General features: G+C 47.4%; 2 protein-coding genes across 3 annotated transcripts in view; one reads left to right on the forward strand and one right to left on the reverse strand.

Annotated features, from left to right (window-relative positions):
• Positions 1–10059: 10059 nt before the first annotated feature.
• Positions 10060–15396, forward strand: MRPL33 (mitochondrial ribosomal protein L33). The gene is made up of 4 exons (XM_027454057.3): positions 10060–10196; positions 10570–10588; positions 12857–12963; positions 15082–15396. Exons 1-4 carry the CDS (start codon positions 10175–10177, stop codon positions 15129–15131), a joined length of 198 nt encoding a protein of 65 aa, XP_027309858.1. The 5' UTR covers positions 10060–10174; the 3' UTR covers positions 15132–15396.
• RBKS (ribokinase) overlaps positions 15313–16478 on the reverse strand; it is a 66673-nt gene continuing 65507 nt past the window's right edge. For both annotated transcript variants that reach the window (XM_027454053.3, XM_027454055.3), the window contains one exon: positions 15313–16112. In XM_027454053.3, the coding sequence (XP_027309854.1) occupies positions 16024–16112 (89 nt within the window). In that variant the 3' untranslated portion in view covers positions 15313–16023. The remainder of the gene's footprint in view (positions 16113–16478) is intronic.

Consider the following 16478-nt stretch of genomic DNA (forward strand, 5'->3'; position numbering starts at 1 on the left):
GCAGCTACTTCAATAACAACTTTAGAAATACATTTTGGCAGAGAATTAAAAAAAATAATAAATAAAATAAAAGTGGCCCAACTTTAAGGGCTATAACAGGGATTAAACAAGGCTGCTTGATCTGGTAATTTGTTCCTTCAGTCATGTCTGTGCATCACTCGTTGAATAAATGGAGTCAGTGCATGAAGAATTCTCAGCTCCATGTAGCTAAAAAATGTCACTCTTCTTGTGGCCATGTGCAAAGCCACCCTTTGGGTCATGGAGTAATATCATGAGGGTTTGGTCTGATTCATTTTAAAATAGGAGGTTTTCATATCAGTGAACAAGTCAGTTCAGAAAATCAGTTCAGCCTCCACCCTATCAGTGGATTTCACATCTAAAATCATAACAAAAACTGCTAGAAGGGAAATAGGCCCGCTGCCCAGCTGCCTTTCTTTGCATATCTACTTGAAACCAATCTTGCAGAATGCTTTTAGCCTCTAGACTCTGCACTAGTTGGAGCTGAAATAAATATGAATGAACAATGGCTGAGATGCTCAAGAACTGACAGTCGGTAATGTGGTAATGTGGTGGTACTGGACAAGAAGAGAGGGACTGGTGAAGACAGAAGGTTGTGTGTGTGGATTTCTTTGACAGCGGGTTCCCTTTGCTGAAATATAATCATTCTTTGTACTTCTATAAAGCTTTCTTTTCAAAGACCTCCAGCTTTTTAATATATGAGGAGATAAAACTGCCCTTAGAGCTGCCAAGAGGTACAGAGAGAATGAACAGCCTGAGACCACTCAGGAGGTCTGCCCTCATGTAAGGCGTTTGATTGAAAGACCTGAACTGCAGGTGCCGTACCAGCCTCTAGCTGATGGAAAGAGGCACGATTTTGTCTGCTCTCTCGAGTGGCACATCACTCCCAGCTGTCTCTAGTAGCTGATGAGTCCCTGTAACCTGAGGCCAGATGGGATGAGGTCAGGCCTCACCCCAACCTCCTTATGCCTTATTTAAGCTGAAACTCCCTCCCTGAAACTCAGAATTCCAACCTCACTGAAAGCAATGGGAAATCTCCTTGGGGTGCCAAAGACCTTAGGAGAAAGCCAAGCATCTGACGACACTAGATTTAGCGAATACCAATTAGTTTGGGGAATTTTAGTCTGGATTTTCAAAATAGTAGAGCTGCTGGGACCAAGTTATTGCCAGGACTGTTTCCTTCATTCCTAATAGGGAATGGGTGTCTTTTCCTGGGGGAGTCAGAGGCTAGGACGATGAAGCGACACCTCTGAGCCAAGCATGAGAGTCAAAGAGTAGGTGCAAAGGGTTCTTTGCATGTGCAGCAGTCAATGGTCTGTGTAAGTGCGTTGTTCCACTGCCCAGGCTTTCTATAGAGCCACGATCCTACTGGAAAATCAATAGCTCTGCTCAAGATCCTCAGCTACTCCTACCTAATTTCTGCCAATCAGTCAGTGAATTACAGGCTCCTCCTGGAAGACAGAAAACCCTGCAAGAAGCAGTGTGAGTGCACACAGCAGAGCAGGCAGCTCCTCGACCCTCTCTGTTGACGTGAAATTGCAGCAGGGTTGTGGAGAATGACACACCCTGCCCATCCGGGACCGCATCACTGGCTGCAAGTTGTTCCTTTTCTTAAGCAACATCCAGAATCGATGAAATGGCCTTTGCTTGTTGGTATATTTCATACTGTTTGACCTTTCTGCTCAGCCGCTCTAGGAATGACAAAACGAAGCCAAGGTTGGCAACTGGGAGATTTGCTTAAAAAGGTTAAATGATAAATTGCATCAGACTGAATGAACCAGGGAGGCCTACAGCGATTCGGTCTCTCTAAATCTTGGGATTTTATTGAAAAGGGTTCAGCTGCATGTGATACGAGCACAGAAGCAGGGAGACAGGAACGCTCTATTTCAACACTTCCCTCTGACTCTCATGTTACCAAAGCCCTCGGATACCTCATGCACCCTTTCAACCTCACTGCCACTCTGTGCAAAGCAGGCAGCTCACACGTCACTTCCAGCACAGCCAGGTATGGTTGACCAAGGGACCACACGGCTCCCGTAAGCTGGACTCGTCACTGCTGTGCCTGAGCATTTCCACACAGGGCCAAAATCAAGGCTGCTGAGGATTCGTTGGCAGTACAAGCAGGGCAGAATTCAGGCACAATAGGGGCGTGTGCCCCGAAGGATCATCTCAGGCTCTTCCAGAAAATCCCCCAGCCCATCAAGGCAGTGATATCAAACACCAGCACACTTGACGGGAAGAGGGAAGCAAATGACAAAGAGACATGAATAGGCAGTGATTTTTTAACTCTGTCAGTGAAGGAGACCTTTCAGCAACTTGCTCTGAAAGTCTGTTCTCACATCGTTCCTGGGAGGGACCGTGCAGAGCCCAGACCCAGGGGAGAGCCACCCATGCATTCATGGCAGCTGGAGATGGCAGATATTATTGTGGCTGAAGAATGGGCTAGGCTTCTTGTCAAGGTACCAGTTAGTCACTGGTCTCGGCGTGCTGTTCTCTGAAGACAATGAGGTGCTGACCCCTAACTTCACACAGAAAGAGGAGAAAAGAAACCACCACAAAAAGGCCTCAACAGGGAATATTTTCCATAGGCAGAACTTAAAAAAAAATAAAAATCAATCAAACAAACAATAACAACAAAAAACATGGACATTGTCCTTTCTTGGATGAGAATGTGAAACCCAGACTTTTCTATGTAAATTATCTGATTTTTTAAAAAAATGCAAAATGTTTTTTCTTTTCCTCATCTTTCCTTTCTCCGTTCCCACTTTTCTCCTGTGCCATCACTGAAAAAGGGGTAAGAGGAAAGTTGACAATAAAGCCTACATCCCCCAGGCCTCTGAAGAGACAATAATGTTCTTTGTAGGAAACATTTTGAACAAAGGGCTATGAGCAGCTCCATGTCTTGGCGTTTGACATGTTGAGCTCCCCCCTCTGTAGTTTCTATGTTCTTCACGGAAATACATTTCCCCCTGGGGTTAAGTGCTTCAATTATTAATCCAGGTATATAATCAGAGCCAAATACAGCCACTATGTGAAGCGTGACTGCTCTCTCATCATATGACTGGGAATACTCACAAAAAGTGTAGGGAACGCATGACCTTCATGTTCTTGTGTAGCCCTGCTCCTGATTAAATTCACTGGAGGTGAAATGATCAGTGTGAGGCCTCCTGTGGGACAGGTAAGTTGACGCAGAGGGTTTTTATTCCCCTGCTCTCCCATTCTTATTCCATGAAAAATACATCAGCTATAAAATGCCTGGAATGGATCCTGAGCTACATATGGAAGCGGATTGTTTGTCAGTGCCGGATGATACCGTAACGTGTACGTCACCATGCCTTTCTCAGCTGGTGACTCGGAGTTTGCAAAGTCTGGGTGAGCATGGAGTGATTTTACCAGACATGAGTGAGATGCTATGCAAAAGCAGTCGTATGGTGTTTGAGGTTTGTCTTTGTAACTGGCTCTAGCATTCAAATACACCTCCTCCCAAGCTGTTGTTTCCTACTCTGTACATAAATCTTCCATCCACTTAGCTTGAATTTTGGGTTTTGCTACGAAGGGCCTCATAGATATGATATGTGATTGCCTAGAGAGGGCAGGCAGATAATCTCAGTTGTAGAGTTACATTTCCCAGTGTTAGCTTTCCGCATTTGCCCTTTAAAGATATGACAGTTGTATATAAGTGGAAGTAATTTAGGCCTGGAGGGGTGCAATTCTTTTTTAAGCTCTTCATGTAATCTTAGTTTGTTATTGCAAAAAGATCTCTAACCAGGAGCAACTGGGTCCAATCTGATGCAGAATTATAAATAACTAGAAATCCTGGGGCAGTCCTGTGCAGTGCCAGAGCAGTTGCCAGATGCAGTTGGCATCAGATTTCTGTCTAACGTGAATGCGTTTGCCTGCATTTCACCCGCAGGTATTGCAGGAGGGAGGGCAGCTGCGGAGGTGTCCTGCAGACTGTCCTGCAAGCGAAGGGCCACCAATACCACGGTACTGGTGCAGGTGCTCAGGTGGGGTAGGACCCCACCAAATTAAAGGCTGGACAAGTATGGAAAAGAAGACAGTCCCTGCCGAGAAGAGAGAAAAGGCTGGAAATGGAAACAGAGAAGTGCAATGATTACCCCAGGCTGTTCAGCCGCTCAAAAACTCCCTGGGAATTGATTTAGCTCTGCAGAAACTTTACATACAAATTTGCTCCCTCTCCAGTAAACCTTTCTGTTTCCCTGCTAGCATGAAGCACCCAGACCTTCATTTTGCATACCGGCACGAGGTCACTACAGGCAGCTAAGTACTGGAGTATGTGCCCTCTTCACCAGGAGCACCATGACTGCAAAATGATGCAAGAGTATTTTTATACCAGGGAAGCGGTGAGATTTGGATCATCTCAGATACCCAGAAGGAGGTAATCAGAAGCTGGTGCAGGGCAGGGCTGGGAAGATCAACCCACCGGTTTTCTCCCACTTCATCTGGAGTATGGAGAGGGTCGTGTGAGCGTGCAGAATGTTTGAACAGGAATTTGGCTACGGTCAGGTGCTACAGGCCGCTTCTTCATCATATTTACCTACGTGATTCTTTGGGAGTTATGCCTCTTGGACATTTCGTGAGGTGAGACTAGATAGCAAGGCACCTCTGATGAACTGGACTAGTGAATGCATTGGTTACATTTAGGGAGTAGCACCTAGTCTCTTATCGATCATCATGGCTGGAAAGAGCAGTTTTTCCTGTAAAGGTGAGGTTGGAGCCTATGCTGTAAGAGCTGGAGAAAAAAAAAAAAAAAGTTGAAAGGTTTTTCTGGTTCCTTTGGGTAGGATAACTTTTGATGAAAACACATGATTCAGTCTAACTTTGTTTTGTGGGCAGCTGAAGTATGTTTTGATCTATCTAACGATGTGGGGAAATATCTTGTTCTTTGTCAGGCAGGGAATATTTCCAGCCAGCTAGCTTGAGCTACCTTTAAATTACCTGGCTGAGTAGTTTAACAGCACTGGAGAGTTCAAGATGGGCTAGAAGGTGACAGGAGTGTACATAAATCTTTGCTGATCAACAAATCCCTTATAACAGGCACCTATGAATACTTGTTTAGAGTATATCTTGTTAACCAAATGGACTGCCTCCCCTCTGCAGGACAGAGAACATCTCTTCCTGTCCGGGGATGTGACAGAGCAAGGCCGGACAGTGCTCATGAAACAGCAGGAGGAAAGACAATCACTTTGCAAAGGTCACCGCATGCTCTTTGTGTGCCATCGGGATGTTCAAATTGTATGTTTTGAGGTAAAATGGGTAGAGAGAGACTAGAACAGATGAAAAAAAAAAAGTTTAGGGAACTAGTCAGAGATGGTTTTGCAAGAGCCTATGGCTTCAGAGAGATTTTTATATGTGCCCTTGCTGCACCTCATTTCTAGCACTTGTTCCTGCACGATGATTCATATTTTGTTAAGTATTGATCCCAAGTCTAGCTCAAACCTGATCTAAGCAGACGTTAGTGAATGGAACACTGCCCCGCTTAACTCTGTTTTTCTGCTGTCCCGTCAGGTGTAAATGACTGACTGGCTTCAGAGGCACAAACGCATAGAAAAAGGAGCGATGGTGCAGTCAGTGCTTGCAGCAATGCAGCCCTGGGGCCTTCTCAGCCTGGAGTTCTTGGATCAGGCAGCTGATAAACCACAACACCACGAATGTCTGCCCCTCTCCTCCTTTCCAGCTCTCCACCCATTACAAAACCCATCAATATTCCTACTCCAAATTCCCCAGAGACAGACAGTTGCCAGACACAGGCAGACAGCCATCATTTAGCCAGGTACAGCTCATAAGTAACTCACAAAAGAGCCTGCTGGGATGAGGGAGGGAACTTCTGTGGGTGTATTGTTCCAGACCCATCATTTCCCAAAACAATGAATGAAATAATAACATGTTTGTAATGATGCATGACATCACAGCTACACTACATAGCAGCACTTGAGAAACAGCTTTGAACCCTGTGACCTCCTTCCAAGTGAGAAAGTCTCCAGGGAGGCCATGGCAGGCAGAAAGCCTTATTCTTCTCCTAGTTCTCTAGAATAAAACTTTTTTTTTTCCAGGACTGAAAAATGGGCAGGACCACCTCCACTTGCCACACTCGCACCTGCCTGTTTTCTTCTCCCTTAGAGACATTAGCTCCAGCGTAGAGCTGAAGATACCTTTCTTGTCAAGCAGTGATGGGAATTACAAACCAAAGAGATTTGTTGGTATAAAATGAACTACGTCTGGGCACCTGAACCCTTTTCCTCCAATAAGCTACAGGAGGAAAAAAAATCTGTCAGCATCATATCAACTTCACAGTGCATAATTACCCTCTCCCTTCACCTTTACATATCCTGCTTTAAAGTAACCGGTCTTATGGCTTCACAGCTTTGTTTTTGATAAACTCTTTGCCACAACACCACAGCTAAATCCCTTCTGTGCTACTTTGCAACCAATCCCATGTTCATTTGATGGTGCACTAGGTACGCTGCCTGTTTGAATTTCCCGTGTTTCTAAGCAATAGAGACTGTTTACTGACCAGTTACATCTTGTATTTTCCTGTTTTACAGGGTGGTAAAAATGAAAGCAATCCAATGTTTAGAAAAAAGCCCAAACAAACAAGAACTGATTCTGTTCTCCTGAGAGAAGGTCTACTTTAGAGATGTAACCTAACGCACCTTCTACCCCATCCTCCCTGTAGACAGCTTCTTCTTCCAAAAAAAGGAATGCCTTCAGCAACAGTGTGGGTGACTTACATCTGGGGGACTAAAAAGCCTCAGGACTGAGCCCTGCTGATGACTTAAGCTGCTCTGTGTACAAAACACCATGCTTGGAAGTCAAAAGCCTTATTCTGCTGGCCCAAAAAGGGAAGAAGGTTTAGAGGCTTGCTAAAAACAACCTTTGATCAGCTGTATGCATGTAGACAATGTTGCCTTCAGTGTCCCAGCTGGTCACAGCTGTTGGCATAAGCAATGACAATGACATTCATTTCTTTGCATGAGACTCACCACACATATCCCATGTGAGTCCAATTTCTCAGCTGCCTGCTGATGAGAACTGAACTTCACCCAGAGAAAAGCTGTTCTGGAGGCCCACAGGATCCCAGATCCTGTGGAAAAAGTCACAGTGGGGAGGATTACTCGTGTGATCACCTCCGGGCTACTCTCTGATTTTATCAGTGTATCACTGATACCCAACGCCATTCTTTTTATCATGAGAACCCCTTGACAAACAGCACTAAAAATAAAAAGCAAGAGCCTGGAGTTGGCACGAACTGTGCTACATGGACTCCAATTTGTATAGCAGGAACTATAATCACTCTGAGACGTGCCCAGGCCCTCGGGCATCCCACGGGATTTCAGTCACTTGTTTACAAGGTGTTTTGATTTGCAGCTGTTTGGCTACTGTGGCATTTCAAGAGGGGGCGGTTTGAAAGGATGTTGTTACTTTGGAGGTTGGGATTGGGAAATGGGTATTGAAAAATCACACAAGAAAACAGGCGAGTGCCGTCTTTGTTCTTCCCCCCTTACATGTGAATGACGTCAGTGCTGGGGAAAGGAGCTCCAGGAACAGATCCAGGGCCCGGTGCTCCGGAGGGAATAAGCAAGGAACAGGTACAGCCCCGAAAATGGAGCCATGCCACATGGGGCTGCCCCACATCTCACTTGGGGGCCCTGAGCTCCGAAGGCAAGAAGTGAGCCATGCAAGCCCATTGGATTTCTGGTTTTCCTAACAAGACTGCCAGCAAATCCGCTGATACTGTGACATGGACACCTCTAAGAACTGGGCTAAAAGCCACAGCCAGCTCACTTCAAACAGGCCACAAACAGGCCAGCAGCTGAAACGGATTTGGTCCCTGGCTTAAAGTGATTTAGCAATTAAGCCAGCTCTTTCCATCATTCCCAGCCTCCTGACCTGGACAGTTCCTCTTTCAGAGCTGCATTAAGCTAATGCCCACTTTCTTCTGGGCCCTCTTGGGATAATGGGTTCAGATATGCAGAAGAAATGTAAAAATCCGTCTGTTATCTGGGATGAGTGATTTGTACAGTTGTGCCCACTGCCTGTTTGTGTAGCACTGTGGACAGCAAGAAGCCTGCGAAGTTGTAACTGGCTGAGGAAGGGAAAGCAAGAAGGATAAGGGGAAAACAGCCTGGCTGTTTTAAAACCATGTCCACCGAGCTGTGTGCATTTTTTGGCTTAGTTAGCTGCTTTTTTTTTTTTTTTTGTGGGAAACCAGGAAGAACTGGTGGAGCTTTTCCCAGACTTTAGAGTGTTATTCTCTTGTTTCAAGCACTGGGATTTTGCATGCGTTAATCGACGGTAACCCACGTAAAAATATCATGCTGATAGGATATTTACTTTGCAAACATTCCGCCTGCTGCCCCTCTCTCCTTTCCTCTTTTTCAAGTGGTGACTTACTTGAAGAGCCATGCACACACGAAGAAGCATCACCCCTGCCAGCCTTGGATGCCAGTCCCTTGCCTGCCCCGTGTGTGCCAGCAACCTGACCACACTTTCTGGGCAAAAAGCAGCAATCTCCTTACTTCCTGGAGGTAAAAGAGGACTCAGCCTAGACTGTAAAGTGTGGAAATGGAAAAAATCAGTGAGCTTATAACATGACAAATTGTTGTTTTTCTAGCTGAAAAGAAAAAAAAAAAAAAGCTGCCGCGTTTGATTCTGAGTGACACTGATCGATTTGGCACCAGCAGCTTCTCCGCTGGAGACATGAGTGACTTCTCTTTAAGCAAGCATCAGAGTTATCTAGGCTGGCATTACAGTTCATCACACTTCTTGCTTTCTCTAGGCAAAGTTGAAGGAAAAATTTGCATTTTCATTGCACATGCCTTCAAAGATCTCAAGGTACATGACTTATCCTAGCCCACACAAGACACGTGTATGGGAGTTGGGGTCAGAAATCCTGACTCTCTCTCCTTTTCTCTAGCCAGCACGTCTCATCCCCCAAGGTTAGCTCTGACTGCTGCCATCAGGGACGTGCTATGCTGTCACCGTCGTGCCATACATACCAGTTTTAGACTCCCTGTTTTTCACCCATAGCTATGGAAAACTGTCTGCAGAAGAGGCTGTTAGAAAGGAAGTTGGAGATTGCTGGAGTCTATTCTCATCCACAGTGTCTATATTTATGCAGCCCTTGTCACAGCAGAGCAGAGAAAATGTCACTGGAACAGTTTTATTTTTGCCAGCAGGCAAGAGGTTTAAAAAGAGGCAGTATAACCTCTATTTGATGATGTGTTTGTACAAATGTTTAACTTGCTATTTCATTTAAAAATCTTCCTTAATGTTGATTTATATTCCTGGCAGTGAAGTCAGGAGGTTGGCAATCCCAATCCACTTTCAGTCTGTGCCCTGACTGCAATAGCGCAGATCGGAGCGAAGTCTTACAGCGCTCACATTTCAGCATCCTGACTGTTTGCAAGTTCTCTGATATTCACGGGCAGATTATATAACTATTAGATTTATATGTTCGAAGGCCAAATGGAAAAGATTGAAGCGTATCATTAAGAGGAAGTATTTGGAAATAATTGAGTTGAAACAAGGAATGGGAAATCAAGTGAGTGCTTGATATGAGTGACACCCTTTACCTTGAGGTGCTGTCTCACTCCCGTCTCCTGTAGGGCCTGGCACTTGTTTTCAGTACTTAAAGGGAACTTAAAGAAGGATGGAGTGACTCTTTGATAGATAATGACATATAATATATAGGATTAGGTGGGCTTTGGGGTCCCTTCCAACCCAAACCGTTGTGATCCTGTGATTGTCAAGCCATAGGACATCAAGTGAGCTGCACCCGCTCAGTCCTGCTTTCCACCTGAGCGCGTCAGGCTGCCGTTTTATCGCCCCAATCGCTAACAACATTCAGGGACTCATTAACGAGCTGCCCCATTAACGGCTCGCCTAATTGCTGAGGGGCGGAGACACCACGGCTCTGCCGTGAGCTCCGGAGACGTGAGGAGCAGATCCCCCCGACCCCCTCAGCGCACCTCAGGCGCCTTCACCGACCCCCCCCCACCTTCCAGCGCCGCCTGAGGCGCGCGCCCCGACCGTTAGTGGCCGTTAGGGGCCGTTAGGGGCCGTTAGCGCCCCGCCCCTCCCCGCCCCTCAGGAGGCGGTGCCGGCGGCCGGGGCTCGGCGTGGCGGCGGCGCCATGTTCCTCACGGTGGCGGCTCGTGAGTGCGGCGGGGCGGGAGCGGCCGGGAGGGGCCGGGAGGAGCCGGGAGGAGCCGGGAGGGGCCGGGAGGGGCCGGGAGGGGCGGGGAGCGGCGGCGGGGCCGTGCCGGGCGGGGCCGTGCCCCGTTTGTGAGCCGTGGTCGCTGCGTGAGGTGCCCGGCCCGGCCCCGCAGCGGGACTACAACTCGCAGCAGGCACCGCGCGGCTCCCGGCGTGCCTTGGGGCGGGCTAAGGGAACGGCCTGAGGGGCGGGAGGGCTGCGGGGGGCCGCGGTGGCCGCGCGTCGCTCTTCATATAAAGTGCCATACAAATAAATAAAATAATCACTGTTTCATTTTTTTTTTTTCTTTTCTTCATGCTGAAAACGAGCAGTGGCCAAGAGCAAATCAAAGTAAGTGCTGTGTTCCCGACCCGCCTGGGTTCTGCTGGCGCCCCGCGGCAGGGGGGTGCCCGGTCCCGGCCCCGTGTGGGGACCCGCGGCGGGGCGGAGCTGCAGCCCCCGGGGCTGGCCGCGCCCCTGCTGCTGGCCTCACACGCGCGGCTTTTCACACAGGTGGGTGCGGTGGTGTACAAAAAGCACCTGTGTTATAAAATGGCAGCACAGGTAAGCGTTGTCCTATCTACTGACACTCGCCCGAAGCGCCCTGTGCAGGGGAAGCACGCCTCAGTGCGTTACGCTGTAACGAGAGGCCATAAAGCACCCACAGGGTCTTCCTCTTGCTTTCCTTTGGTGCTTTTCCAGCCGGGGAGGGCCGGCTGAGGTACCACAGGGAGCTTCATGCTGTTTGCAGGCTGGCCTTAGGGCAGGTGCTCTGAGCCTTTCTCATAGACAGGGCACAGGAGGCTTCCCGATCAAAGCACATTGCATCACAGAGCAGAAGGGGGGCACTCGGTACTCCGGGCACCTCGGTTTGCTCTTTAGTTCAGCTCAGGGGAGATGTTAGTGTCCTGTCATTCCGTGAAGCTGCATTCTGTGCAACTCGATAATATTTGGTACCACACAACCTTGGACACTGACTTTTGGTACCTTTTTGGAGTTTTTAAAGAATCAGCCCCCAAAATATCCAGTATCATGCACTTGCTGGGTCTGCAGAGATTGTTCTGTTACAGGATTCGCACAATTGTCAGGGTTTGAAACTGAGAGCTCACTTTCTAAGCACGTGTGTGACAGGGAAGGGAGCAGGTTGACATCTTAGCTTTCTGATGAAGCAAACACAGCAAAGCAGGACTTTTCCTTGAGGTGAAAAATGGTATTGCTAATATAGCAATAATATAAAATATAGCTAATATTGCTATCCTTTTTGCTTGCCTTTTTTTTCCTGCTTTTCCTTTCTCTGTTCTTTGTGTAGTCTTGTGTATACCTCAGGAGTATTTCATCTCCTTGCATTATTTATCCTTATGTGCTTCCCCCCATTTTTATCCCCGTGTCCTGAGAGCTTTCCACAGCTCTCCCCTGCCTGAGCTCCCGGCTGCAGCTCTCCATCGGGCAGCAGGTTCAGCGAATGAGTTGTGTTGTTCAGAAAGGGCCTGGCCTGGTATGTGGTGTGGAGAATTCCAGTATGCCTGGTCATACTGATACCGCCAATTCCCCCCAAAAGGGGAAACTGCGCAGAGGCTTTGGGGAAGTGGCTGAGGTGCAGGGGAAGGAGGCCGTGCGGTGTTGGTGCCACACATCACACCTGCGGTAGCATGCAGGAGGGCAGTCAGCGGGGTGATCCCTCGACGATGCTCGGTCAGTTGGCTGGAGGGAAGCTGGTGATTGATTCCCTGTTAATGTGTACATCCCAGTAAATGACACTGCGAAGCTGAAAAGGGAGAGCTCTGGAAAGGACACGGGACAGAGCTGTGCCAGTGAGGGAGGACGGGGCCTTGCCAAGGGGAGGTGTGACCGAACTGGAAGCAGGCAGATCTGGAAAGGGAGCTGAGTGCCCAGGTGCGGAGATGTAGCCAAACTTTTATCAGTGGGAGAGAAAGACCTCAGTTACAGATGGTTAACGGCCTTGACCTTTCCTTTGAAATGCAGAAGGTGCCCTGGGTTTCTGGGAAGTCCTGCAGGCCTTGGAATAGCTGCAGGGTGAGGGGCACGGGGCTACTGCCAGCCTGCTCCATGTGCCTGCTGTCACCCGGTGGGGAGGGGGTTCCCGTCCTGTGCCTGCGCAGGGACGGAGGGCACGAGGAGCTCTGCTTCTCCTTTCTGCCTGCCTCCTGTTCCATTCCATTGCTCCGGTTCCTCTCTGCATGTGGAAGTGATAGCCTGAGATATGGCACTGTCTGAGCCTAGCTACCGTCATCCTTCCTTTCATTCCATCATCGTTTAAGCTGCAGTGACCCAACTGTGTGTTGATTTTTTTCTTTTCTTCTCCCTTACTCCTCCACCCTGTTTTGTGGAGGAGCTACTTCTCTCTGTGCTTGTGTACTACTTTAGAGTTATTTACTCCAGTTTGATGCCGGAATTTATGGTTGATAGCAGGCTCTTTTTGTGTCTTACATTAATTTTAGCATATTATTTTAAAGGTCCCATCCAGAACATCGGTGAAATTGAAATGAATTACCTGATGTGACAAATTGCTTATGCTTGTCCACTTGGCAGTGCCCTGGCAGACACGTGGGGGCACAGACGTGCTGTGTACTGATGCAGACACCTCCCTTGTGACTTCAGGTACATTCTGGTGAGGATGAAGAGCGCAGCAGAGACCGGCTACTGCTTCAACATCAGGAGGCTGCGGCTGCAGGACAAACTGGTCCTGCTGAGATACGATCCCATCGGTAAGGGACTGGGGGAGAAGTCAGCCCGCTCTGTGTAAGCCGCTCTGGTTGTCTGGGGTAAAAGCTTGACAGTAACAGGCTTTTTCCCATCTGAGCAGAATATGGCATAACACATCTGATCCTCCGATGACTGTACAGTTGCTGTTCTTCGTGACATTCCACTGGGAAGTAAACGTTACCCTCATTTTACAGATTGTGGCACTGAAACAAAGTAAGGACTTGCCCAACACATCAGAGTCTTTGATGACAGCCATGCCACATGTCAGTGGCAAAGCGAAGTGACACAGGAGTTCTTTCATTCTGCTTCTTTGTGTGGTTTGCTAGACTGCTACCTCCAACAAGCAGGCACGAAGCGTGCCTCAATAGAAATGTTCTGTTCAGCTGCCACGGGTTCTCCAGACAATAAATTTTGCCCATCGCTTGCAAAATGGACTTTTTCTTTTAAAGAAAGAAGCACTTTCTCTCCTCCCCGAATGATACCACTCTCTAGCTAACGGTTTGTGGGTTCTTTTGTGTTGCTCTGGTCCTTGCAAGTTCTCTCCATTTAAGAATCTGATCTGGTGGTGAGTTACAGCACTTGACAAGATGCCTTTTGCTCACAAAGCTTTTTGAAAGGTGACAGAGGTCATGTTTCTGCGGGAGGAGGCAGTCTGCAGCTAAAATTAAAAGATTAATTTGGGGAAACTCAGTAACTGAACCAGACCGGGCTAGAAATTGGGGGAGCTGATGCAAAAAAAAAAAGAATTACTTAAAGCTAGCATGAAAAGATGTATTGAGCAGCTCTGAGTATATGACATAATACATGACCAGGAGCTATGTGGTGCAGGCTTTTGTTGTTGTTAGTTAATTAACCTTTTCATACTCAGATCTAACAGCCCAGGAGCTTTATGTCAAGTGAGAGAAATAACTGGGGAAACTGTGTGTGCTCATCAAAGTACTGCTGCTGAGAGAGGCCGTGGCCTTCCTTCTGAACTTCATACACAGGGGAAGCAGAGATCCCCAGGATTGTTCCCTGAAAAAGAAAATGTTAAATTAGCGTTGCCTTTACTGCACGAGAACACTGCAAAATGTACCTCCAGGAGCTTCGCAACTTGCAGGAAATGTGAAGACTGGAGAGCTCAGGCTACGCGGTGCTTCTGTTGCAGAACATGTAGTAGATTGTTGAAGCAAGAAATTGGAAGTAATTAAGAAAAAAAGCTCTGATCTTTGTAGCCTATACTAGAACACAAGTGAGAAATTGATGTGAGAAAGTGCTGCATGTGTGAAGGGAAGTAAATTTGAGTCTAGATACCACCTCACATCAGGAATATGTTAGGAAGCATTTTCACTTGGCATGCATTTTCACCTTCTGTTTTGTACTTTTTGAAAACCTGGGCCCTCCACAGAATGAGTTCGGTGAAGTAGTGGCAGCAGTGCCCAAGTTTCACTACCTCCTAACTGCAACAGCAGAATGTGTTACTAAGTTGGAGGATTTCTTAAAGCGAAACTTTGATGTGGAAGGAGCGATTTAGTTACTGTGTGGATGGCCCTCGCAGCACTTTCAAAGGAATGAACATTGAAGTTGGATCGGAGCGGCGGTGCTCTCAGGTGGCCCTGCAAAACTCTGGCCGGATTCTTTCAGTAACGTGTCCACTGTGCTTAGCCTGTGGCCGAGCTGTCTTTGCTAACATCTGCATCAGGTGTTGGAGGCAGGCCCTGTTGCACTTTCCAGTCGATCTGAGAGACTGCCTAGATCCAGCCTGTCGCCTGTAGTTGTTTGGGCTCTGGAGCTGGAGAGTAGTAGAAAGCCGTAAGAACCTATTTTCATCCCTACATCAAACAGCTGTGACTCAGAATAGTCACACACAGCAGCTGGGGAATGTTTTCAGCCACTTAAATCCTGACGGTTATTTTCACAGAGGTAAAAGGGACCTCTTAGGAGCTAAAAATTACATGTGGTAAAGTGAAACCACTGCTCAACTCCTTCAGGAGCTGGTTAGCAGCAGCGCTGCACCAGCCGTGCTCGCTCCACGGTCATTTCAGCAGCGAAGCCAGCCAGGAGAAAGGGATGTAGGCTTGTTGAATTGGGTCTTAATACTTCAGGGTTCTTAATAGATTTTTTTTCTTTCTTCTCTATAGCTAAACAACGTGTCCTCTTCACGGAGAAGAGAAAAATCCGCTCTATCTAAACAATGACTATGCTTGATTTATGCACGAGGAGAGGATGGTTCGGGGGGAGAACCGGGTGAATGCTGATTCAGAAATCCTGCAGCATGGGCTGAAAAGAGAGGAAATGAACTGGGATCACCGTCTCCTGTGATTTGAAGGCCATTGTGAATAAAACAATGTAGAGAGAGAAAATTCTTCATGTCTGGACATAGATCATCACAGTAACATTTATTTATCTTTTGAGTTATTTTTACAGTGCTCAATTAAAAAAAATTAAATAGCAAATCCCATTGTCTGTGTTTTCCATTGTGAAAGAGGCTGTAATCTTCAAAGGAACCATTGTTTTATAAGGCAATAAAAATTAACATTTTCCACAGCAGGAATTCAATGGCAGGATCGCAAGTTTTTCTAACCTACTGGCCGCAGATTCAACAGTAGTGACCACGACGTGGTGTCATTCCTTGGAGGGGCAGCGCCGCGCCAGCTCCTTCCTGGGCCAGGAAGGAGAGGTGGGAACCTGGTGGAACAAGATGTGCTGGCGGATAAGCCGGGAGCAGGGCTAATAGGGCTGCTTCAGGCCAGGTAAGCAGGCCAGGTTTTGAACTTCTGGGTTTTTACTGAACGTGGAGAAAGTTGGTTGCCAAATCTCTGAGATAACCACCCTGCCCCGTCTTTACAACCATAGGGCAGGAGCTGACAGGACTCCTCTAATAAGCAAAGAGACTTCCCTGCTCTTTCCAGTCAGTGGAGGGGAACAGCTGTGCAGTCGGGAGAATAATGCAGTCTGGGCTAAGATAAAATCAGTACATCGAGCTAGACAATATCAATCAGAAAAGGTCCTGAGGCAAGTCCTTCCTGTAAGGATACGAAGATTGTGTCCCCGCTGCCTGGACGCTCACCGAGGCAATGCAGTTACACTTCCTGACCATTTCCTCCATGGGTAGCTTGGGATAGTAAGCCAGGTAGAAGGCGAGTGCTCCCACAAAACTGTCTCCAGCTCCCTAGAATAAAACAACAAACAAGTTAAAGCCTCCTCACATGGGGGAGCGATTCAGATGTGTTTACTGGAAAGACAAAAGTTGTAGCGCTGATTGCCAGGAGTCAGGAAATTGTTAGGGAGTAGAGTTCAATTCACTTTTCCATGCCTTGGAAACGCTGCAGTTTTAAACTAGCGCCGTAATACTGTCTTTGTGCCCCACTGTTCTATCAAGGTACCCAAAATACAGCTTAAAAAGACAGGCAAGTGTGCTACAGCTCAGCTAACGTGCTGCTACAAACACTGCTTTTGAAACTTCCTGTTGTTGGAATGTCGATTTTGATTTCTCAACCTGAAGGTTTCATTAAAGCTATTTTTCTCTCATTTAACT

This window comes from Anas platyrhynchos, chromosome 3 (genome assembly GCF_047663525.1).
Source record: "Anas platyrhynchos isolate ZD024472 breed Pekin duck chromosome 3, IASCAAS_PekinDuck_T2T, whole genome shotgun sequence".
Taxonomy (NCBI): Eukaryota; Metazoa; Chordata; class Aves; order Anseriformes; family Anatidae; genus Anas; species Anas platyrhynchos.

What these genes read in the sequence shown, in the direction of transcription:
- MRPL33 (XM_027454057.3), top strand. Translation starts at nt 10,175, where the DNA reads ATGTTCCTCACGGTGGCGGCTC. An exon ending in GCTGAGATACGATCCCATCG is followed by an intron (nt 12,964 to 15,081) that starts GTAAGGGACTGG and finishes TCTTCTCTATAG; the next exon opens with CTAAACAACGTGTCCTCTTC.